This window comes from Sus scrofa, chromosome 14, assembly GCF_054392235.1.
Source record: "Sus scrofa isolate SSC_HxYL_T2T_F1_AM1 chromosome 14, Sscrofa_HxYL_maternal_Yorkshire_Landrace_v2.0, whole genome shotgun sequence".
NCBI classification, from domain to species: Eukaryota; Metazoa; Chordata; class Mammalia; order Artiodactyla; family Suidae; genus Sus; species Sus scrofa.
Window position 1 is genome coordinate 77,012,428 of NC_139396.1, and position 24,902 is coordinate 77,037,329.

The following is a 24,902-nucleotide window of genomic DNA, read 5'->3' on the forward strand; positions in this document are numbered from 1 at the left end:
GGTTCAAAAGTTAGGATTGAATGACAGCTTGATTCATCTATTTATTTTTACCTGCACTGACATTCACTGACCTATTATTATAGGCTGGGCTGATAGATTTGTTCACATAAGAGGCGATAATCATTGCCGCCTACACTATTCTGACTAGAGGAAAGGACAGTCTTCCCTAATAGTATTGTCTGAGGAAATTTAAACTAAAAGCTCAGTCTTGTACTGAGATCCTAGAGGATGTCTTTTTAAGCTGGAGCAGTAGAGATCTTACCCAGGTTGGGGTCCCCACGACGCAGTCCCAGCTCTCTGGCATCAGAATCACCTGGGGTGCCCGTTAACAATGCAGATCCCTGGGCTCCACTCCAGACCTCCTGACCTGGGACCCCAGATATCTGACACCTAATAGGAACCCTACAAAATCCGGGTACACAGCTTAAGGGTTGTTTCCTCACAGCAAAATGTAATGGACATGTGACTTCAGTCATACTTATTCTGCAATGGCTCGTGCCATCATTAACAAAGCATCTTTGTAAAAGTAGGGCTCTTTACTTCCCAACACAATGGTCGCTTGAATTTAAAAAGCAATTTTTGGAGTTCCTGTAGTGGCACAGTGGTTAATGAAACCAACTAGGAACCATGAGGTTGCTGGTTCTATCCCTGGCCTCGCTCAGTGGGTTAAGGATCCGGTGTTGCCATGAGCCTTGGTGTAGGTCGCAGACGTGGCTTGGATCCCGTGTTGCTGTGGCTGTGGTGTAGGCTGGAGGCTACAGCTCCAATTAGACCCCTAGCCTAGGAACCTCCATATGCATTTGGTGTGGCCTTAAAAAAAAAAAAAAGGCAACTTTTCTTATGTGGTCTCCAAACACACCTGGGTCGCACCCCTCTCCCTCCCCTCTAACCTTCCACCATAGAAAATTTTGCAGACTAGTCACCTTTGTACTTGTGTCATCACTTGGGGGAGGGAGTTATTGGAAGTTTGCTATAACAGGAGGAGGCCAAGAGTCTCCGTCTAGGTTAGGTGGGAGGGAGTTAGCTTGTGGAATGAGTGGGACCAGGTCACATCAAATCAAATCATGAAGGTGGGAGAGGTTTCTCATTTCATGTTGGAACAAGGAAACCTACTGGCAAAATACCGTCAATCAATCCAACAGGTGAGATATCATAGAAAATATAACATATTGGCTTGCTAGTTTTCAGACAGACATTTTCACTCCAGAATTACTTTAGTGTTTTCCTTAGTACTTATTTTCTCCTAACTTTTTCACATGGCACTACTACGACTTCTACATTTAGTTAACAAATTCCAAATATGATCCACCCTCAAGGTCAAATTCCTCAAAATTGTTAACAATAAAATCAGTCTACCTTTCTTCTCTTTAACTTTCCATTCGCTCTACAATTTTTTGGAACAATAAAAGAAAAGGACAATGACACCAGAGAAAATGAAGATGATTAAATTTTGATTGACTGATGATGTACTTTGTGCAATTTCCCCTCACTAGGAATAGTGGCTCAAAAATCAGAATTCTTTTTCCAAAGACACTTTCCTCTCAAAATGTGAGGAGTCATACTCCCCTCAGAAAATTCAAGCCAGTAGTTTCTAGGAGATAGAGGAATTCCGTGGCATAAAATAAACCCCAATCTTAAATTAGTCTTGAGTTTAATGCCTATAAACTCTCTCCTGACAGAAGCCTGACAGAACAAACCCCCTGAAATCTCTAAAATGAGGGGAAGCAGAAGCTACACATTTGTTCCTGACAAAAAAATAGGTATTAATGACATGTTTTACCTCAAAAACACGCTGATCACTGAAATTACACAAGATGCCTATCGCTGATTTATGGTAAAACCGCATTATTCAGAACCACCCTCATTTGGACCGTGTTAAGGAACAGTGTTATACTGTCCATGCGTAAAGCGGGAATATCCTAGAATTATAATAAAGATTTGGTGAAACATGCTCATCTGCTTAAGAAAATACCTTTTTGAGGGCTTTTTAATCATATGGAAATGGTTCAATTACAAGTGACTTCTCTATTAAATACAGTATCCTCCCCCCCAGAATTCACTTAAGTGCCAGGTAGAATCAGATTACATTTACTTTTCATCTATAAATTAGCCTCTTCCACTAATTCATATGGGCTTTATTTGCCTAAAAACAAATTCAAGGAGAAAATTACCATAGGCATTTAATGCTGATACTGGTATGCTTAAAAAAATACTGCAGACATTAAACTGCTCAATTCTTAAATGCAAATAGTGGAGCAGATTTTTAAACTTCTGGACATGGGTCATGACACATAAGATGATGTATTTCTTGGAGATAAGAAATTATGTGCTTAATGACACCCCCCACCCCCATGAATAAGGACAGAAGAAAGATCTGCAGTATGGTTACTTGTCATCACTGTTTTTTGTGGGTTTTTTTGGTTTTTTTTTTTTTTTTTTTTGGTCTTTTTGTCTTTTGAGGGTCGCACCCTCGGGATATGGAGGTTCCTAGGCTAGGGACCCAATTGGAGCTAGCTGCCGGCCTATGCCGCAGCCACAGCAATGCGGGAACTGAGCTGCATCTTCAACCTACACCACAGCTCACGGGAATGCCGGATCCTTAACCCTGAGCGGGGCCAGCGATCAAACCCGAAACCTCATGGTGCCTAGTTGGATTTGTTTCTGCTGTGCCACAATGGGAACTCCGTTTTTTGTTGTTGTTGTTGTTGTTTTGTCTTTTTGGTCATCGCCATCTTTTTTGTCTTTTGTCTTTTTTGTTGTTGTTGTTGCTATTTCTTGGGCCGCTCCCGCAGCATATGGAGGTTCCCAGGCTAGGGGCTGAATTGGAGCTGTAGCCACCGGCCTACGCCAGAGCCACAGCAACGCGGGATCCGAGCCGCATCTGCAACCTACACCACAGCTCACGGCAACGCCAGATCGTTAACCCACTGAGCATAGGGCAGGGATCGAACCCGCAACCTCATGGTTCCTAGTCGGATTCGTTAACCACTGCGCCACGACGGGAACTCCTGGTCATCGCCATCTTAATTAAGGTTTTGTAAAACTCAAGCTCTAGGAGAAACCCAACAGGACAGTTACTGTATTATCAGGCTGCTAAGCAACAATCTTTTCCTTTTAAAACAGGAAATCAGTTTCAAGGGTGATAAAAAAGATCTTCAGATAGATCAAAACAGGACAATGCATCCCCAGTTCAGTGGGGCTCAGCCTCTGCCTAAAACAGTTCCTCCTTTGCCACTCTGCTAGGAAAGCGTTCAACAGTCCTCCCACCTGATTGTTCAGGATTCTTTTGCCAGCTTTCCCTCCGCCCCTTCTGATGCTGGTGTGTGTCACCAGGCACCGTGCCAGACTCATTTCTTGGATTTTCACAATGCCCTGGGAGGCAGATGGGACATGAAACCCTGACACGGTCTCGCTGCGCTTGAGTCTCTCCTATTTGCCCCACTGGCCAGCATCCCATATTCTGGAAGCTTCTTAAGCAGGCTTTCATCCGGAGGTCTGTGACCCAACCACTCGGGTATGTACTAAAACATGGGTTTATGGACCTGACCCTAGACTCACTACATCCTAATTTCAGAGTAGCAGCGCCCAGAATCTGCACTGTAAACTAGTTCCCTAGATGACTCTTCACTGTACCGAGAAGGCCAAGGGGCACTGTCCAAGACTGACCCCCATTCGTCCTGGTGGCCTGGCTTGCACCTTTTACTTTCTCACTGAACTAGACAAACAGAGCTTAGGGAATTTGGGACACTGAGCAGTCATCCGTGGCGAGGGGAAGGGGGGCGTGGGCTTGTGGGAAACTCCCCTAGGACAGCCAGGACTGGGGCTCAAAGCTGGCCTTTAGCCCCTTTTCCCTACAGGAGGCAAAAGGAATGAAACTCTAATGATATCACTTCACGGAGCAGGAAAGCGAATAGGGAATGGGGGTGGAGACTTGGCAGGATCCCAGATGTAACTGCAGGCAGCCCTGGCAGGCAGTCCCCCTCCAAACCCTGCACTCTGGTGGCCCGTGATACTGGGTACCACAGGGACTTCCAGGAAAACCTGCAGCTCTGTGCTGGGAAGTCCTCCCTCCAGGGAGCTGGGGCCCTGCCATCTCTGAAGCTGGTCAGATCCCACCCCACCCCTCCTCTCTGGGCTGTCAGCAGAGCACAAGGTAAATGCTCCAGCATAACAACCAGCAGCTTGGCCTCCCTCCTGGATACAGCCTTGCAGACTGTCTCACGGGAAAGTAGGAAAGGCTAGGGCCTTTAGGGTTTGCACCACGCCTGGTGCATTAGTCTATGGATCATAAAAGAAAGCTCTTTTGGCTTTGGGGCCTGACAAGCATCCCTGGCCTTCTGTCTGGGGTTTAAGTAGAACTGATTCCACACCCTCCACCTCCATCTTCCAAACTCAAGGCTTAGACCTGGCCAGCCCTCCATCCTCCTGAGAACAACGGATACAGGGATGGCCGCTGGACTAAACTGTTCCTACTACAACTACCCCTCGAATTGTGCCATGGGTGCTGGGGGAAAGGTCTCTGTCTGCACTGTCCTGAGTGGCACCAGGTAAAGCTGGAGGTGTCAGAGCCCATCTTTCCCACTGTGCTGGGAAAGCCTGCCTGAGGACGGAGGCAACACAGAAGACAGAGCCATGAGAGAGAGCCTGGGCCTGAGACACCAGTCAATGCTTGGGTTCAGCAGTATCTACAGACTCCAAGCCAGTAAGTGTCACCCACCAGCCCCCACCTCTTAAACTAATTTCTGTTACAGTTCTGTCACTGGCAACCCACAATCCTGGCTTTCTTCATTTTACGCATATTAAAAAACACCATAGCAATTTGATATATTATTTGTTATAAAATAATTTCTGGATTTTATTTTTGTCTTTTTGGGGCCACACCCATGGCATATGGAGGTTCCCAGGCTAGGGGTCAAATCTGAGCTACAGCTGCTGGCCTACACTACAGACACAGCAATGCGAGATCTGAGGCCCATCTGTGACCTATATCACAGCTCATAGCAACACTGGATCCCTAACCTGCCGAGCAAGGCCAGGAATTGAACCTGCATCCTCATGGATACTAGTCAGGTTCGTTTCTGCTGAGCCATGACAGGAACTCCTAATTTCTGGATTTTAATAAGAAAATTCATACCAGAGATAATCATCAAGTCATGTCCTAAATTGTCAGTATGTTCCTGTTTTACAATTAAAAATAATGAAAAATTACTTTGCATGGTGCTTTGTTCAAGATAAAATAATCACAAGTTCAAGGTACATACCTTTAGGGAGTCCTGTATCTTGAATGGGATATTTGTCTGACTGTAAAAACCAACAAAAGAGGAGAGTTATTTTTAAACACCATAGCCAATTATAAGATCAAAATGAAAAGAAATCTTTGTCTGAGGAAAGTCATGATTTTAGTTCAAAACCTTGGATTTATCAATAGGCCTGACTCATTGCTTTATCTTATTCTCGATTTATAGAAATGAAATTAATGTTGATGAGAAGTTAATGCTGGCACAAGAAACAGAATAAGCCTTTAGTTCTGACCACCAAACCACACTTCCTCTTTTCTGCAGTGCTATTCTATCTATTGTCTGCATCTTAAAATTGAGGAACACTTGGGTGAGCGAATTAATGGGGAAAGGCCCATTTCTTCCATTTCTGTGACATTCACTTGGGTCAAGGAGCATGTGCTGTGGGCAGGACTCACTACTGGAGAGCCCTGTCCCGGGCTGCAGGAAGATCTACAAGGTAGGTCCCCTTATGCACAATTATGAACAGTTCCCCAACGCTTTAGTTGAGGGCAGTACTCTTATAGGGAATTCAAAATACCACATGCTCTTACAATCACCTATTTCTTTGTTGGTACCAACAAACAGGTAGGTATCTAAGGTTCTGAAAACTTCTACTCCAGATGATCCAATGTAGTCACTTTCTGCAGACTTCAAGGAGAGAAGACGGGAGGCACCCACTTCTCCACTTCCCCCGCCTGTCCCCCAACCCACCAGCCACCACATCTGGGCCTTTGGGTCCACGACTCTCCAGCCCAAACAAAGCTGCACCTCCCCACTCTCCTGCAGGTCTCAGTACCATCTTCCTTTAACAGAGGAGGAAGAAAAACAAATGTGGAACCAAGGATTCTTTTAAATGCCCTTTCTTGGAGGGTAGTGGTGAGCTAGGCAGCAAAGTTTCAGGAGCTCTTAAAGCCTCCAACCACTTTCTACCAAAGCAATCAATCACAGAGAATTTATTTATTTATATATTTTTAGGGCCACACCTGCAGCATATGGAAGTTCCTGGGTTAGGGGTCGAATCGGAGCTGCAGCTTCCAGCCTACATCACAGCCACAGCAACACAGGATCCTTAACCCACTGAGAGAGGCCATGGATCAAACTTAGATCCCCACTGAGCCACAACGTTAATGACCATAGAGAGTTTAAAAGTCACAGAAACAGATTCACAGACAAGGAGAACAGACTTGTGGTTGCCAAGGGGGAGGAGGTTGGGAGAGGGATGGAGTGGGAGGTTGGATTTAGCAGATGTAAGCTATTATATATGAAGTGGATAAACAACAAGGCCCTACTGTATAGCACACAGAACTATATTCAGTGTCCTATGATAAAAGCGCATAACTGAGTCACTCTGCTGTACAGCAGAAATTAACACATTGTAAATCAACTACACTTCAATTGAAAAAAAAAAAGTCAAATAGTTTTTCCCCAGACTAAATCCTTCTCCATACTCTGCTCCTCAGAACATGGAAAAAACACACCTGTACTACTCATCAGGCTCATTTCAAAGTCCTTGTCTATTTTCTCAGACAGACACTGAGTGTTTCAAGAGAAGGGATGATGATTTTGCATCCCCAGCTTCAGACTCTGTTTGTTAGTGCAATGAACAAGTGCAGGTTTCTTGGACAGACTGACAGCTGAGCTAGGCCTAGAGGATGCCTAGGGCTCTGGCAACAGAGGAAGGAGCATGGCAGTTGCACATGATGTGGAAGAGCAAGGCCAGGTGGCTGGAAGGGTGGCCAGCATGAAGCAGAGATGCATGTTGGAGGCAGAAGAGGACAACAGGGTTGGATACGAAATAATGGAGCCTGTTTCCACGGAAGACCCGGGAGGTGAGGCAGAGGAAATTAGGTGGGTGCCATTCTGGCATCTCGGGACAGTCATCACATGCTGCTGCCTGCTCTGTGCCCACCTCTGCAGACAGGAAGGTGGTCGGCACGGCCTTGCAGGAAGTCAGGCAAGCAAATCATAAAAAGCAGGGACTGGGCTGCAGAAACGGGAGAACCTGAAGGCCCCAGGGTAAGGCAAGAAGGCTTCCTAGACAAGGAACACCTGAACAGAGCCGGCAGGTGTTGGATTTATCAATAGGCCTGACTCCTTGCTTGATCTTATTCTCAAGTTACAGAAATGAAATTAAGATTGATGAGAAGTTAATGTTGGAACAAGAAACAGAATAAGCCTTCAGCTCTGACCTCTAAACCACACGTCCTCTCTTTTCTGCAGTGCTAATTCTATCTATAGTAGGACACACGGGAGCTCACTAGGGAAGGAGGCAGGATGGAGCAGCACGATCAGTGCCCCAAGATGGTGAGGGGGCATGGGGCATTTGAGGAGCAGCAAGTAGCTGTACATGACCAGCTCCTGGGGCGGGGAGGCGGGGATGCTGAGACAAGGACACGGAGGGCTGCATCTGCACATCAAGGACTGTATATTTAATCCTGGAAGCAGCAGGAATATTGGAAATGTGATCCCCCCAAAAGACATGTCAAACTCCTATCCCTGAGTGCTCCGAACGTGACTTCACTGGAAATTGGGTTGTTGTAGATAGAATGAGTTGAGGTGAGGTCACACTGGTGTAGGGTAGGCCCTTCCTCCAACAGGACAGATGTCCTTGTAAGAGAAGAGATGCCAAGACACAGACACACAAGGACCAGACAGTTGTGTGACCTCGAAAGGGGTGAAGGGAGAGAAGAAGCTTGAGCCAGGGGCCACCAGGAACTGCCAGCGACCACTGGAGGCAAGAAGACACAAGACAGGATTCTTCCCTACAGGTTTCAGAGGGAGCTCAGCCCTGAAGGCACCCTGATTTCTCTCAATAATGCATTTCTGGAGTTCCCGTCGTGGCGCAGTGGTTAACGAATCCGACTAGGAACCATGAGGTTGCGGGTTCGGTCCCTGCCCTTGCTCAGTGGGTTAACGATCCGGCGTTGCCGTGAGCTGTGGTGTAGGTTGCAGACGCGGCTCGGATCCCGAGTTGCTGTGGCTCTGGCGTAGGCCGGTGGCTACAGCTCCGATTCAACCCCTAGCCTGGGAACCTCCATATGCCGCGGGAGCGGCCCAAGAAATAGCAACAACAACAACAATAATGCCGAGGGAGCGGCCCAAGAAATAGCAACAACAATAACAACAACAACAAAAGACAAAAAAAAAAAAAAAAAAAATGCATTTCTGTTGTCTTCAGGCACTCTGTCTGTGGGACCTTATGGCGGCTACAGCAAACCAGAACAGGAAGGCTACAGAAAAACCACTGTGGCCTGGCAAAGAGCAGCGGTGAGAGGTGCAGGTGGGAGGTGAAAAGGGGGCTGCCAGGGAAGGGAGTGGGAGGCAGAGATAACCACAGTCAGGCAGTGGGAAGGGAGGGCTGAGGAGCACTTTACAGAACCCACAGCTTTCGTAGCAGACCACACCTGAGGGGATCATGAGACGTGACCACAGGGTCATTCTGCACTCTGTTTTTTTGTTTTTGTTTTTTTTTCTTTTTAGGGCGGCACCTGCAGCATATGGAAGTTCCCAGGCCGAATCAGAGCTGTAGCCACTGGCCTACACCACAGCCACAGCCACAGCCACGCCAGATCCAAGCTGCATCTGCGATCTATACCACAGCTCACAGCAATGCTGGATCCTTAACCCGCTGAGCAAGGCCAGGGATCGAACCCATATCCTCCTGGACGCTATGTTAGGTTCTTAGCCTGCTGCGCTACAGCTGAAACTCCCTGCACTCTGTTTTTATAAAGTTAAGAGATGGAGGTTTTTCCTATTTCCACAGTGTCTCAAAGCTTGAACCCTATGCAGTTCACATTTATCAAACTGTGTGCTGTGGTTAAACAAAGGCCATGAAAACAAACATTTCAGGTCTTCAAGACACAAGTGCCTTTGAACCACTCAAGACTTAAAGACACTGAATTTAATTATGTTAGTGTATTTTACACCATTCTAATTTAAAAAAAAATTTATAGTTGATTTTCAATGTTCTGTCAATTTCTGCTGTACAGCAAAGTGACCCAGTCATACATATTATACATTCTTTTTTCACATTATCCTTCATCATGTTCCATCACAAGTGATTAGATATAGTTCCTCATGCTGTACAGTAGGACCTCATTGCTCATCCACTCCGAATGCAATAGTTTGCATCTGCTAACCCCAAACTCTCAGTCCATCCCACTCCCTCCCCCTCAGCAACCACAAGTCTGTTCTCCAAGTCAATGAGTTTGTTTCTTCTCTGTGGATAGGTTCATGATTCCAGATAGAAGTGATACCATATGGTATTTATCTTTTTCTGACTTACTTCCCTTAGTATGAGAGTCTCTAGTTAATAGAACTACCATATGACCCAGCAATCCCACTCCTGAGCATATATCCAGACAAAGCTTTCACTGAAAAAGATACATGCACCCTTATGTTCATTGCAGCACTACACAATAGTCAAGACATGGAAACAACCTCAGTGTCCAATGACAGATGAATGGATTAAGAAGATGTGGTACATATACACAACAAAATACTACTCTGTCACAAAAAAGAACATTCTAACTAAATTAATTAAAATTTTTCATGTCTCAGTAGATGGCATCCTGTAAACTCTTTGAAAAAAGGAACGACTCTCACACTGCATGCATGTTGAGGTTGTTGTCAAAGACATTTATTTGGCCAAAAGCAAGAGGCAGTGACACATAAGAAAGCAGGGCTTCAATCTGGGTGACTTTCTACAAATCAGTTAACTGTCATTTCCTCATCTACAGAATGGGGATGAAAACACATGTGTGTAGGAGTTCCCATCATGGCTCAGTGGTTAACAAATCCGACTAGGAACGATGAGGTTGCAGGTTCGATCCTTGGCCTCGCTCAGTGGGTTAAGGATCTGGCATTGCCGTGAGCTGTGGTGTAGGTCGCAGACGCTGCTTGGATCCCGAGTTGCTGTGGCTCTGGCATAGGCCGGCAGCTATAGCTCCGATTAGACCCCTAGCCTGGGAACCATATGCTGCAGGAGCTGCCCTAAAAAAGGCAAAAAGACAAAAAAAAAAAAAAAAACAACAACAACAACAAAAAAAACCACAATGTGTGTGAAATCTTGTAACGTAGACATGCCACAGAGAGATTTCGGGAGGGCAGGGTATGGATCTGAAGCCCGCTAATCTCTGGGTTCAAATCCCACCTGCGCTGCTTCCAGGTTGGGCAATTTGCCTCATCCCCTGTGCCTGGGGTTTTCATCTAGAAAGCGGGCAGTACCAACCTTACAGGATGGTTTCAGGGAGTAAATGGGCAGCAGAGGTAAATCAATAAACGAGGTACGTGTCCACCTGACATGTGGGCAGCCCTCCATCACTGTCTCCTTACATCTCAAGTTAGACACTTTGATTTCTGGAGAAGGGGTCATTAAAAATAGCCCTAAAAGTAGACAAGCAGATGAAGACCTCACATAATCTGAGATCACCTCTGATATGTGAAAACGAGAACAGAGTCTAACGCCATTTCAGCCTAGAGAAACCCAAAGTTTATGATGTCAGAGAGAAACAGCATGAAAAAGAAATCCATCTTAGAAAACCTTATTTTCGAGTTTCAGAACTTCATGAAGTACTAAGTAATTTTAAAAAGTAAAGAGATAACAAAAAGAAAAAAGTATAAACAAGAGTCATCACCATTAATGTAAAATTTGTAACCTACCATGTTAAGGGATATAGTGCTGGGGTCTGTGTCTTCCACTGGCTCCTTTGCCAAGTGATCTGTAAACAAAACAAATGGAGAGTATTTTCTTCAATTTAAAAGCACAAGTGTAGGATTAAGAAGATGTGGTACATATGCACGATGGAAAACTACTCATCTACAAAAAAGAATAAAATCATGCCATTTGCAGAAACACGGATGCAACTAGAGGTTCTTACACTAAGTGAAGTCAGAAAGAGAAAGACAAATAACCATATGATATCACTTACATGTGGAATCTAAAATATGACACAGCTGAACCTATCAATAAAACAGAAAAGGACTCATAGACATGGAGAACAGACTTGTGGTTGCCGACGGGAAGGGAGTGGGACGGACTGGGAGTATGGGATTAGTAGAGGCAAACTATTACATTTAGAGTGGATAAGCAATGAGGTCCTGCTGTATAGCACAGGGAACTATATCTAATCATTTGTGATAGAACATGACAGAAGATTATATGGGAAAAGGAATGTATATATATATACATATATATATGTATGTATGACTGGGTCACTTTGCTGTAAAGCAAAAATTGACAGAACATTGTAAATCAACTATAATAAAAAAATTAAAAAAAATAAATAAAAGCACAGGTATGTCCTTGGATAACTGTTTTCATATACATGAAAGATACCCATGGGAGTTTGGAGAAAAACTTACTTTCAATCATTAGTGGAGACAAATAAGAAGGAATGTCTTCAGAGGGCATCAAGACAAATAAGCTATATTTTTTAAAAAAGTATTTTGGAACAGTTTATTTATAAACATCTACAAATACTCGGAGGTACAAAAAACTGCAAATTATGTGGACATGATATTAATGACTCTTTTGCATATGGGATTCTGAGACAGGCTGGGACCTGGGACTCTTTGCTCCAGTGGCTATAATGTTTGCACCCAAACATCTTCTCAAGCAGCAAAACACAAAGAAACTCTAAGGGACCAAAACTAACTGCATGCATAGGTGCCTGGGGCAAATTATAAACAACACACAAAAAAGAATCAAAAAGGGCACAAACCAACAGCCATTTCTGAGGTGCCGGGAGCAAAGGCAGGGTACTGAACTGCTCATGATCCCCACAGAGGGCACTACCAAGGGGGGTGGGCAGACCACCTAAGCTAGGCCTCCAGACCAACCCATGGCCCCGCCCCCACCCTCACCCCACTTAAAGAACCAGCCCATGGGAGTTCCCATCGCGGCTCAGTGGTTAACAAATCCAACTAGGAACCAAGATTGCGCGTTCGATCCCTGGGCTTGCTCAGTGGGTTAAGGATCCGACATTGCCGTGAGCTGTGGTGTAGGTTGCGGACGTGGCTCAGATCCCACGCTGCTGTGGCTCTGGCGTGGGCTGATGGCTACGGCTCCGATTCGAACCCTAGCCTGGGAACCTCCATATGCTGCGGGAGCAGCCCAAGAAATGGCAAAAAGACAAAAAAAAAAAAAAAAAAAAAAAAAAAAAAACCAGCCCACCCTCCTAGGAGAATGAACAAGGGCACCCCTTTCTTGTTTTCCCTCCCTTCTACTGCAGCCTGAGTCCCAGTAAAGCCTTGCCTGACTTTCTCCTCTGGCCTCTTACCAATTTCTATTGATTAAAGAGTCCAAGGATCCAGGTCAGCAACAATTTGCCTATAACTGCAAGCAGGAGGGGTTTAATTCTGACTTCTGCCTCTTTCCTCATGTCCTACTCTTCATCAGTGCATTTTTATCATTTTAAAACATCAAGCTTCTGGATATGTTTCATGTGAATTCATCAAGTCAAAAACACCCCATACTTTATCAAACAAAAAGTGAATTTGATTTCTCCATGGTTTGCTTATGTTTTACCACTTGTTATATTTAAGGAATTTAATGAGGAAATATAGACAAAGGTATAGGCCACCACTAAATTTTATTAATTCGTATAACTTTAGAGGGGAAAAAAGCTCCCCTTTCCCAAGACACTTGACAAAAGAGCTGCCAGAAAACAATCTTACTATCACCCGTGTCTATCTATCTGAGTGGGATTTGTGCAGTGCACAACCTGCGAAACCCTCCTAAGTGGCAGCCTTGGGGCCATCAAGATTCAACTTTCATTTTTTTCCCCACATCCTCATTAAGTACATACTGTGGCCCAGGTACTAGGTCCTGGGAATGCCTTGGGGGATCCTAGCAAACACAACAGGACAAATTATAAGAGAATGTGTTTGGCCTCACTGGATGCTTCCCATCCAAGAATGTGTCTGGGCTTTTCACATTTCTCTTCCTGCAAATGTTGGTGATGCCCAAAGGAGAAGTGGCACGAAGGGACCATCTCTGTTTTACGACAGCCTACTCGCTGAGGGGACTGGAGGAGGTGAGTCGGGGTGCGGGAGGGGGGCAAACAGAGAGAGGTCTTGCCAGTGTCTCTCCATGGAGCAGTAGGCAGACACCTGCACTTCATGAGTGGACACTGTGCCCTGGTCCCTAGGGAGTGGAGCCAAGGTGGCCAGACTACATCAGAAAATGCACAAAGGGTGCCCAGTCCCAGAAGAGAAATGCATGATGTGTGTCTGGCACAGAAAGAGAGGGTTGCTAGGTCTCAAGAGTCTTCTCAGGCTTGGACAGTAAGGACCTCAATGCCCACCCCAATGTACTTAAAGATTCAAGGTCCCACAGTTTTCTAAGCACCACATCATCCTCTTAGATTCCCGTGTCACCCTCAGGAAGGGGCCGGGGCTGCAGTTTGGACTGAAATGGAATTTTCTGCCAGCCCGGAAGATTACAGTTTCAGATTTGAATTTAAATCAATGCAAAGAAAATAAGAACAAATTGCATTGCTAACTTCACCCTGAGTTTGCAGAACCCCTGCTGCCCAAGCAACAGGCAATTACAATACAGAGCACTGGGTGTTAAGACAGCAGAAATGCAGAATGATATGGAAACACACAGGAGGAACACACGTTCAGCCTGGGGCACATGATGGGGAGAGGAGAGGGGGTAGAGAAGAGCCTGTAGAGGAGCTGAATCTGAAAGGATAAGTTGAAGTGAGCTGGGAGAAGGAGTCAGGGAGGGAAAAGCATTTTAGGCAGAGGGAACAGCATAGGCAAAGGCCTAAAGGTGGGAAAGAACATTATACATTAGTGCACTTCAAATAGGTCTAGCCAGACACCTGCATTTGGTTTCTGGCTTTTCCTTTCCATCCTTCTCATGTACTGGTTCCTGGCTGGGGAGGGGCAGCAACATCAAGTTCCTTCTTGCCTCCTCTGATCACAGCCTAGTCTCAACTTTTTCTTTGGTTTGTTTGTATGTTTGTTTGTTGTTTTTACTTTTTAGGGCCGCACCTGCAGCCTATGGAAATTCCCAGGCCAGGGGTCGAATTGGAGCTGCAGTCGCTGGCCTGCGCCACAGACACAGCAATGCCAGATCTGAGTCATGTCTGCCTACACTGCAGCTTGCAGTAATGGCAGATCCTTAACCGACTGAGTGAGGCCAGGGCTCAAACCTGCATCCTCATGGATACTAGTCAGGTTCTTAACCTGCTGAGCCACAACCGGAACTCCCATTTCATTTTCAATAAAGTGTATCTGGATGATAATCCTCTGAAAGATGCCCTCTGCCAGGGGTGTAGAATTTTAGCAGGTATCCTTATCCTGCCCAGATACTGCCCGCCAAGTCTGTGACAAGCCAGGCCTGTTTCCTAGAGAAACATGAGTATGTGAGGAAGGAAAATGCAAAGATACAAAGAGGAAGAAAACGGAGGAGGCAGCTGGGAAAGGTGGAATTACCCCAAAGCAGCAGTGAGGATGCAAGCAGGACAGTTACAGGGAAGGAAGACTGGGCCTGGGAGGAGGAGGCCCGGGTCCTGGCCACCATACCCTGAGAGCTAGTGGTCTGACCTTGAACAGGTCTAGGGTTGTGACCATGGATGACAAGTGAAGTGTTCCCATCCTCGGGCTCATCCTCTGTAAAAAGGAGGAGGTCCAGGTGACTGGTTCCTACACCTGGCTGCTCAGACCAGGTTTGGGAACAACTCCCCTGAGAACCTGTGATGTAACTGAGCCTCAGGGGTGGTAGGGTGAACAGGAAGATCCAGGCCACCAGCCCCAAGTGTTTGGAGGCCCAGCGCCTCTGAGATTTAAGGGACATCTCTGAGATTTAATGGAGCCTAAGATGGGAAGGGCACAGAGAATTTAGGTCTTGTTTTGTTTTCTGAAGCACAGCAGCCAAGTGAGTGGGCAAACAGGAAAGTGCTTAGAACTAGTCTTAGATGCACTGGCAGGTCTTTTCTTATTTCCTTTTGAGTGGCTGGAACGGCACCAGCCTCTGATGTAGCTCAGGCTGTGGGTGAAGTTCTTCCTTAGCGTTACTGCCAGATCCGCCCACAGACCCAGGCTCACAGGACCCCACGTGCTTCACCTGATCCTGGGCTTCTCCCTGGCCCTTGATGCAGTTCTAGAGGGCTTCCTTTGTTCTCACAGGCCCCGCGTTGGGCACCAAAGACTGCTGGGTCGGGGCTGACCCTGTCCACCTGAGACGGGTCCAGAAGTAAGCAGCTGTCCTACAGTATTTCTGAGAGTCCTTGGAGCCACATGTTTACAATACTGTTATGGATAACATCAAATCGTTTACTTAGAAGCTTTAAAATGTTTATTTTTGCAGGCCCCAGGTAACAGCAGGCTGGGCCCCCAGGCAAGGCTTTGATATCAGAATGGACCTGGGCCACAAAGGAGCCCTGTGTGAGCCCCCAAGGTGGCAGGACCAGTGTCTTGGCCAAGGGTGGGTAGGGACCTTCCCCCTGCTCCTGGCTGTCATGCTACTGTCCCCAAAGCTCCTGCCATTCTCCTGGATCGGTGACTCTAAAGGCAGAGACCACCCCAAATTAGCTGGTAACTGACCAGAGGGGGATCTCCATGATGGCAGTGAGAAAAATGCTTAAATCATGTGAGCATATTCTGGAGGTCCTCAAAAGGCATGAGCAAAACCCCAGGGAGCTGATACACACCCAGCCTGGCTCCCAGAGGCCCCAGGTAAGGGCAGGGGTGGGGGCAGACTGTGGTCACTTGCTTCTCGGCCTCAAGTCCCCGATCTGTACTATTTGGGGGTGGAGTGCCTCCACATGCCCTTCCAGCTTTAAAAGTCTGTGAGTGGTGAGAAGTAGTGGCCCCAAAGGTAAGAGAGCATCTTCAGGGAGTTCCTGTCGTGGCTCAGTGGAAACGGATCCGACTAGGAACCATGAGGTTGCAAGTTCAATCCCTAGCCTTGCTCAGTGGGTTAAGGATCTTGCATTGCCGTGAGCTGTGGTGTAGGTCACAGACGCAGCTCGGATCTGGTGTGGCTGTGGCTGTGGCTGTGGCTGGCAGCTATAGCTCTGATTAGACACCTAGCCTGGAAGCCTCCATATGCCCACAGGCGTGGCCCTCAAAAGACAAAAAAAAAAAAAAAAAAAAAAAAAAAAGAGAGCGAGAGAGCATCTTTCTTCAGGCAAAGGTTATGCCAACAGAGGAAGTGCAGGTGACAGCACTACCATCTTCAATTACAATTAGCACTTCCACTTAACTTGAGCCCCCCGGTTTACATACAGACCAGGTTCACACAAGCCCCAGTTCAGCCTCAAGGTAACCCTGAGAAGGGGCCTAGTGTTCTCTTTTGTCCATACTGAGTGCCCAAGGTCACAGGGCAAATGGAGAGCCAGAATTTGGATCTGGAACCTTCTGGCTTCAAAAGCTGCCTTTTCCCATGACCAGAAGTCCCAGGGGGCTAGAAGTGCCTCATGAATGGAGCACTAATAACAGACTCTTGGAGTTCCTGTCATGGCTCAGAGCTTAACAAATCTGACTAGCATCCATGAGGACGTGGGTTCGATTCCTGGCCTTGCTCAGTGGGTTAGGGATCTGGCATTGTCGTGAGCTGTGGTGTAGGTTGCAGATGGGGCTCTGATCCCAAGTTGCTGTGGCTGTGGTGTAGGCTGGCAGCTGGAGCTCTAATTAGACCCCTAGCCTGGGAACTTCCATATGCCGCAGGTAAAGCTCTAAAAAGACGAAAAGACCAAAAAAAAAAAAAAAAATGGGGGGCGGATTTTGTGTTCAAATTTTCCCTTCTTATAAGAGAACCGGTCACACTGGATTAGAGCCCACTCCAAAGATCTCATTTTAACTTACCGCTTCTATAAAAGTAAGTGCACATCGTGAGGTGTTAGGGGTTAGGATGTCAGCAATATTTTTTTTTGGGGGGGGCACAGTTCAACCCATAATAGTTTTCTCTGGCACCCCCCATTTATGCCCTTCCCATGTGCAAAATACATTCACCCGACATCCCCCAAAGCTTTCATCATTCTGGCATCAGCTCCAAATGCAAAATCTCACCCACCCATCCACCACAAAGACCCAGTTTTCAGCAGCTCCCAAATGAGAGTCCCCAGGAGTCCTAGGGACTGAGAGCTGCAGCCAGCAGCCTCTCCACCAGGGGCGATCGCAGACAGCCCAGCACAGGTGGGGGTGCGCTGCCCAACAGCGGCTAAGTCACACCCTGACATCTCCCTTTATGAATCATCTTCGGTAAAGGCTGACAGTTCCTTGAGACAGTTTCTCAAAGGAAGTTCAAAGACCTCCTCTAAAGATGGCCTTTCAGAGAAACAAAGAGGAAGAGTGTCAGGGCTTCCTGGCTTTCCCAGGCATCAGGTGCCAGAAGAGTGGTGCCTTTTGTGCTTTTTAAAGTGAAGAATTAAAGGCAATTCTTTGAACTTGTGATTTCAGAGTTAACTTATTTTTCAGTTATTATTATTTTTGTACCCTAGCTTTTGTTTTGACCTACAGCTGTTTTCACTACTGATTATAAAGGAGCCCCGAGTCCTAACGGTATTCAGGATCACAAAAGCTCTCAGGGCAACACACACACAGACACAGATACACACACAGACACAGACACACACACACACACACAGACACACACACACACACACACAGACACACACACACACGGTTGAGCTTAGCCTCTGCATCATCCTCAGACCTCAGAGCAGGGGTGAAAGAAGCCGAGAAAGGACCAGGAATCAAGAAGGTGTGCCTCTAGAGGGACTTCTCTGGAGGGTGGCCAAGCTGAGAGGGTCGCACTGAAGAGTTGAGGGAAGAGGTGAAGCAAGAGGTGAAAAAGGAAACGTAGATGAGGGGAAAATACTTGGGGAGAAAGAAGAAAACTTAAAAAACAGAGGCAGTGTAAGAAAGGGAAAGAAATGGGCTGAGCAGGCATCGGAAAAACCCACAGGGAGGGGAAGGAGAGAGGGAAGGAGGAAGGCAAAAAGGAAAACTACAGCCTGACCCCAGTCTCTGGAAGACGTGGAGAAAGCATTGGCTGGTCCCTCTCAAACAATGATGAGCCTCGAAATGGTTCCCCCTTGAGTCCCATTTCTGCTCCCGGGGCTACTGGAATTTTCGAGAACAAGGTGACACCTTGGACCCAGCGCAGGAGGGTTAGGAGGGGTGCTTAAGAGAAGAGATGCCACTTAAGAGGCTGTTCTGAGAGGGTATCAAGGGCCGAGTTCCCAGGGAGCAGCCCTGCTGTGCAGTGCAAACAAGACCGGGAGAATGAACAAAGGCAGAACGTGCGGCGATGTGCTCCGTGGCCACGGGCACTCAGCTCCTTGCAATAAAGCCACAGGCTGTACCACCTCCCCAACTCTCCAGACTTTCAAAGCCTCTTTCTTTGTTTCTGTCCTTAATATCTGTATGAACGCAAGCCAGATTTTATTCGAATTCAACAGGCAATTCTGACTCACTCCATGCTAGATGGTTTATTAGTGGTAGAGATGGAAAGAGATGGCTACACTGTAACCAGCATGACTGTTTTCCTTCCAGTGTAAATTTTCTTAGTGTAAAGAGGTTTTTTTTTAAATTAAGCTCCTACAATGTGACAACAAATATCCACCTTTGTTACATGCATGTGAACATACAAACTTTTTTTTTTTTTTGGCTGCCCCATAGCATATGGAGTTCCCAGGCAGATCCAAGCCATAGCTGTGACTTAAGCTGAAGCTACAGCAATGCTGGGTCCCTTAACCCCCTGAGCTGGGCTGGAGATCCAACCTGCATCCCAGCGCTCCCAAGACACCACTGATTCCGTTGTGCCACAGCGGGAATTCCACAAACATCTTTATTTTTAACTTTACAAGGTAAACTCAGTTAACATATCTAACTTGATGAATCAGTTCCTAAGACACCAATATGGAAAGAGCTTCTTCTGCCCACTGGTGAAGCATAGGTGGTTAAATTTTATATCTTCCATTCATTCACTGAGATGATAAGTGTTCAGTCAGGGCTTACTATGTGCTGGGTACAGGACCAGGTGTTGAAGATAAGATGTCAAGCAAAACAGACATGCACTCTGTCCAAGAACTTAGAGTCTAATGGGGGAGCAAGAGAATGGTGAAATATTCACAGCTAGAAATGGTGACGAATGCTGGAAGGGTGTGCCAAGAGTGTGTACCATGGAGACTGATCTACAGCAGCTTTGATCTGAAATCTGGAAGGGGTGGCGGGGGTGGGGGGTGGTGCAGACAGCATTCCGGACAGCAGAAACAACCTGTATAAAGGCCAGGAGCCAGGAGGTCCAGGGGTCTTCAAGGACACAGAGGAGGCAACGTGGCTGCAGTGCAGAGCAAGAGACCGAGCAAGCTTGCCGACTGAACCAGAGGTCCGTGTACAGGGCACAGACACCATTTAAGTTATTGGAAAGTCAGCACAGGTTTCTAAGAGGTATGACAGGGTCTGGTTTGTTTTTAAAAGGTCACTCTGGCCACCTTTAGGTGAACAGGTTGGTGGAAGGCAAGAGTAGGTGTGAAAACACCAGCTGGGAGGTGAGTGCAGGAAACCAGACCAGGGGTAGGGTAACTGGGTCTGGGGTGGAGACGTGAAAATTCCATTTAACAAGTTCCACATATTAACCCCACCTGTGGCTTCTTTACAGTAATGGAAGGTGTCCTGGAGGTTACAGAAACTAAATGAGATATTAGAAAGAGGAAGTAATTTTTACTTTTTTTTTTTTTTTTTTTTTTTTGTCTTTTTGCCTTTTTCTAGGGCTGCTCCCTCGGCATATGGAGGTTCCCAGACTAGGGGTCTAATCGGAACTGTAGCCGAAGGCCTACGCCAGAGCCACAGCAACGCAGGATCCGAGCTGCATCTGCAACCTACACCACAACTCATGGCAACACCGGATCCTTAACCCACTGATCAAGGCCAGGGATCGAACCCACAACCTCATGGTTCCTAGTCAGATTCATTAACCACTGAGCCACGACGGGAACTCCTAAATCTTTTTTTTTTTTTTTTTTCCTGGAAGAACCTTCATCTAACTGACAGAATTTCAGAGTGGGAACGGACACGAGGGTCTCTCTCAGAGGCCTGAAGATGTTCTTCAACATCTGCAAGTGACAAGGAGGCCACCCTGCTCTTTGTAGGATGACAAAAAGTCTGCCGACAAGTCTGGATTCTACCACCTGAAGTCAAGGAGACAGGTGCCTTCCAAATGACCCCCCTCCTATCACCATATCTCTATCCCACCACATGTGCTAGGCTTTCCACGTCGGTCTGTTCCAGGTTGTGAGCTTCTACCTTGGCTGGGCCAAGCAGACTCCGTACCATGACTGGAATTCCAGATCCTGAAGTGTCATTATTGTCAAACTAAAATCATGTTAGCTGCCTTGGTGGCTTTAACACACTGTGGACTCACTGAGGTTTGTAATACATTAAGCTGTGTTTCCCAGCCCCTACCTTCTCTGGGGCTTTTCTACTTGTCCCCATTCGATGGGTCCCTATCAAGATCTTTCTGAATCCCCGTCATCGTAGTCATTTAATGAGATGTGAAACCACTGTTAGTAAAATCTAGCTTACCTCTCATCACCATGTCAATTTGGTTTTCCAAAGAGGAGGTGGATGTGGGGTGAGGGGGTGTGGGGTTTCTCCCTTAATTTCCCCTTCTATTTTTCCAAACGAGTTATGGGGAGGAGAAGGCTACCCAAACTATTTCTTTGTTTTCCACCTTCCATGGATAAAATATTTACCATTCCCCACTCTGAAGAAGAATTTAGATCTTTCTTCCAAGTCTCCAGGAAACTCTCCCAGACCCAGCACATCCCGATGCGAAAGCTAAGTTAGTGATCTTCTGATCCACCTCCAGATACTTGGTCTCCTTCTCCTAACTGCTCAAGCTCCAAGGGAACAATGAAACATTTAAGCTCTGTCCCTGCCCAAGCCCAGGAAACAGACACGTTTCTCTAAACAGGTATTAATGCCATTCTGAACATCTGGTTCTCTCCCTAGCTTTTCCAACCTCAGCAAAACTAGAAAAAGCCCCAGGGTGCTCTAAGGCGATACATCATACACTTATTTATGTGATCAACAAACATCCACGGAGGATCAGTCTAGGTTATCAGAGAGCAGGGGCAGAGCATTCCTGGAAGGTGAAGTCTGAGGAAGATTTTAAATTCAGATGAGATTAAAGAAAAGTCAAGAGTCTGGCTTCATGTACAAACGCAGTATTTTACAACTTTAAAATTCAAGTGAGATCAAAGAAAAATCTAGATTGTGGCCTCAGGTGTCTAAGGAGAAGGGCAGAACCACAGGCCATTCTAATCAAAGGCCTCTATAGGTGGAGTCCCACAGGTGGGATCTGCCGCTTAGTTTCCTAGATACGAGTTTGTGAAATAGCCTCGAGGGCCAATATTTAGAACACAACCATTTAGATAAAGTTAAATGAGGAAAGAAGAGGAGAAATGAGAAGGTACGTGAGTGGGGAGAAAGGGAGAGTCCAGTAAGAAAAACTGAAATACAGCCCTTGCGCACTTTTCTGCCCGAGAGGTTTGACGGGCTTGTTTCAACCTGGCATCCGGGTCCAGAACAAAGCGGCCGGGGCCGCAGAATGGGAAGAGGGAAGAGGCGTCTTAGGCACGCGTGGGGTGGCGGGGGCCGCGGGGATGCAGGAGGCCAAGGCCACCAGCTCCCGAGGATGGCGGGGGCAGGGGTCCGGGCGCCGCAGCTGTCCCTTGCCCGGCCCCACGCGGACCCGGTTCGGGTGCCAGGGTCCAGGATAGTCCCAGGGCACCCCTCGGGATTCTCGGGGGGCTCGGCCCCGACTGCCCCGCAGCAGCTGCGGGCGCCTAGCAAGCTCCAGGCCCACGGTTCCCGCTCCGGGTGAGGGCGCGGCGCGGTGTCACCTTACCTGCGCGCAGAGGGTCGTCCGGAGAAGCCATGGGGGCGGGGTGGGGCGCTGGAGCAGGACAGCGGAGGAGAGCCGGGTTGCAGGGGCGGGGAGGTGGACCGCTCCGACACGCGGGGCGCAAACCTCGGCTGCCCCGCGCGCCCCTCCTCCTCCTTCTCTTCCCCGGCTTTCGACCGCTCTTCCCTGCGCTCACTTCCTGCTTGGTAATTAGCAAAGCCTCTGCCCCGCGCGTCTAGGTACCCCCTCCAGAGGCGCGGGCGGGAGCCCGGGTGTCGCGGGCCGGGGCGCTGGGAGGAGCGGCCGAGTGCCCGGGGGTTCCCAGCGCCCGCGGTAGGCGCCCGAAACAGCCCTAGGCCCAGGTTCCCCCCAGAAGGTCCCAACGCGGAGCTCCGCGCAATTGCTGCCGGGGACCGGCTAGGAGACAATTATCAGCTTTGAAACCCGGCTGCAGTCGCAGGTCGTTTTCCTGGCTCCCTCGCCTCGGCTTCGATCAGGACACAACTCTCCTCCGCGCACAGGTCTGGGCTGAGATGCCTGGCGGCGATTTGATATTTAAACAATTTCCTGATCTTTAGGCAGAGTACGCCGCTGCATGATGGCACACGCTAATAATTTCTATTTTGATTTTTCTTTGGCATTGGTTATTACATGACCTCCAGGGTAAGCGCAGCACAAAGGGAGTGAAGAGAGGAAGCCTGATACGCACTCTCACTGCCTCTCTAGAAAAAGAGCTTAGGGCTCCCTCAGAAATGCGGAATTGGTCACTAAGGTTTAAATTTTAATTTTGGAAAAATCACCTGCGCACAGATTGGAATCGTTTACTAAGAATGTATTTAAGATTGCTACATTTGCACTAAACCTAGCATCAGTCATAAACCTATTATTATACAAAAATGAGAGGCAATTTAAATTCAATAGGACTCTCTTAAGGGTTTTAAGTAATCTATGTCTTCGCACCCAAGAAGAGAAAGTTAGGAATTGGTTTGGAAGAGATAGTAGTTTTTAGTCAATTTATCGCAAAGAAGCAGTCTCTGGCTAAAAACTCAGGTCTGAAAAATGCAGGAAAGTAGTAGTCTTGGTGACCAGGGGCTTGCTTTGTGCCTCTCCCCATCTGTTTAGTGGTCCTGAGGCCCATGACACTCTCCAGATTGGCCCCTTACTCTCTGGCATATGCCAAGGAGAGCACAGGAGGCTCAGAGAAGATGGTGGAGCTGTGTGTCAACCTTCTGGTAGAAAGGTCTCTGGGGAATTTGTCAGTGGGAGGATAAACTTCCTTTTGGTCTGCCTTCTAATACGAAGGTGAATTTTTTTTTTAAAGGGTATTTTATCTTAGCATGAATTTTTGAGGTTTGGTTTGTGGTTCTTTCCGTATGTCTCATGACGATGGAATTATTTCTGAGGTTGGTTGTCAGGAACCACAGGTCAAGCTGGCAACAATCTCAAGCATTGTTCTAAAGCTGGTTTGCTTTTCAAAACCCTGAACTATAATTCATCATTTTATCACTCTTATTATATCAAATGGAAGATGGGTGGCAGAAAGACACTTTAAGTTTAATTTTTTTGGCCATACCCACAGCAATGTAGAAGTTCCTGGACCAGGGATCAAACTCACTCCACAGCAGTGACCCAAGCCACAGCCATGACAATGCTGGATCCCCAACCCATTAGGCCACCAGGGCATGCCTAACTTTTTAAAAGAAAATTGACTATATATAAATATAGGTATAGCTATATATAGGTTATTATTCCCTTTCCTATGAATTGCAAACATAACCCCTCATTACCTTATTTTTCCTATGTGCTTTGTGAAACTATAAAGTATAAATTAAACTTTTTTTGGATTTACAAAAAACTAATTTAAAAACAGTTGTCACCCACTAGAGTTCCCAAAGGGCTCCCGTACAATCTATTTTCTGTCACACGATGTTCTTCCGCTTTTACTTCTATTGCTGCCCAAAGAAGTGTTTTTAAAACACTCCTTAAAATAGGCATTCTTTATTTTTCTTAGTAGCACCTAAATTAACTCCTGAATCTCAGAATCACAATAAATGGGGATTGGTTAAAAACAAACAAACAAATAAAAAAAAAAGACATGCCGGATTTGACTCATAGGCCTGTCACCATGAATTTGTGTTACTTTAGCAAGTAATCAAACCCTGAGTTGGTAAGAATTTGTTGGATTATGAAAGTTAAATGAAATAATGTATATATAAAATACCTAAAAGTGCCTGTCTTAGAATAGGTGCAAATAAACCAGCTACCTTCCTGCTTTCATTCTTTCCTTGGAATTTAGTCTGTTGAGAGAAGCTTCTGTTGGTGTTGTTATAAGAAATGAACCAATGTTTATTATGGTGTCTGTGCATAGCATGGGTCAATGGACTGGTAGTACCCAACGCACCAAACAAAATGCCAAGCCCTGGGAAACTAAAATGAGAAGTCCCTGACTTTTAGGAGTGTATGATCCTCCCCTTTTAGGAGAGACTTGCAGATATTCTTTCACTGCAGAACCAGGATAATGAAAGTTTAAACCAGGAAGGGAATATGCACGGAAGAAAGGCACTCAAGACATCATGAAAGTCAAAGGGCTTGGCGGTGACCGTCATCAGACCGACAGTTTGCCATGGAAGCTTTCAGGCAAATTTTGAGGTGGTCATTTATGATAACATGGTTAAAGCCTTAAGTGGAGGAAGGAGCTGTTAGTCTTGTGTCTTTTCACAGAGGATGACAATGATCAGAAATGTTATCCTCAAGTG

General features: G+C 46.6%; 1 protein-coding gene across 3 annotated transcripts in view; it reads right to left on the minus strand.

Annotated features, from left to right (window-relative positions):
- The window catches only part of EDARADD (EDAR associated death domain), a 66,372-nt gene extending 43,088 nt beyond the window's left edge, over positions 1-23,284 (minus strand). The window contains 3 exon segments of one of the 3 annotated variants that reach the window (NM_001243663.1): positions 5,262-5,301; positions 10,941-10,999; positions 22,150-22,295. In NM_001243663.1, coding sequence (NP_001230592.1) covers positions 5,262-5,301; positions 10,941-10,999; positions 22,150-22,180 — 130 coding nt within the window. In that variant the 5' untranslated portion in view covers positions 22,181-22,295. 3 annotated transcript variants of the gene reach the window in all.
- Between the last annotated feature and the right edge of the window lie 1,618 nt (positions 23,285-24,902).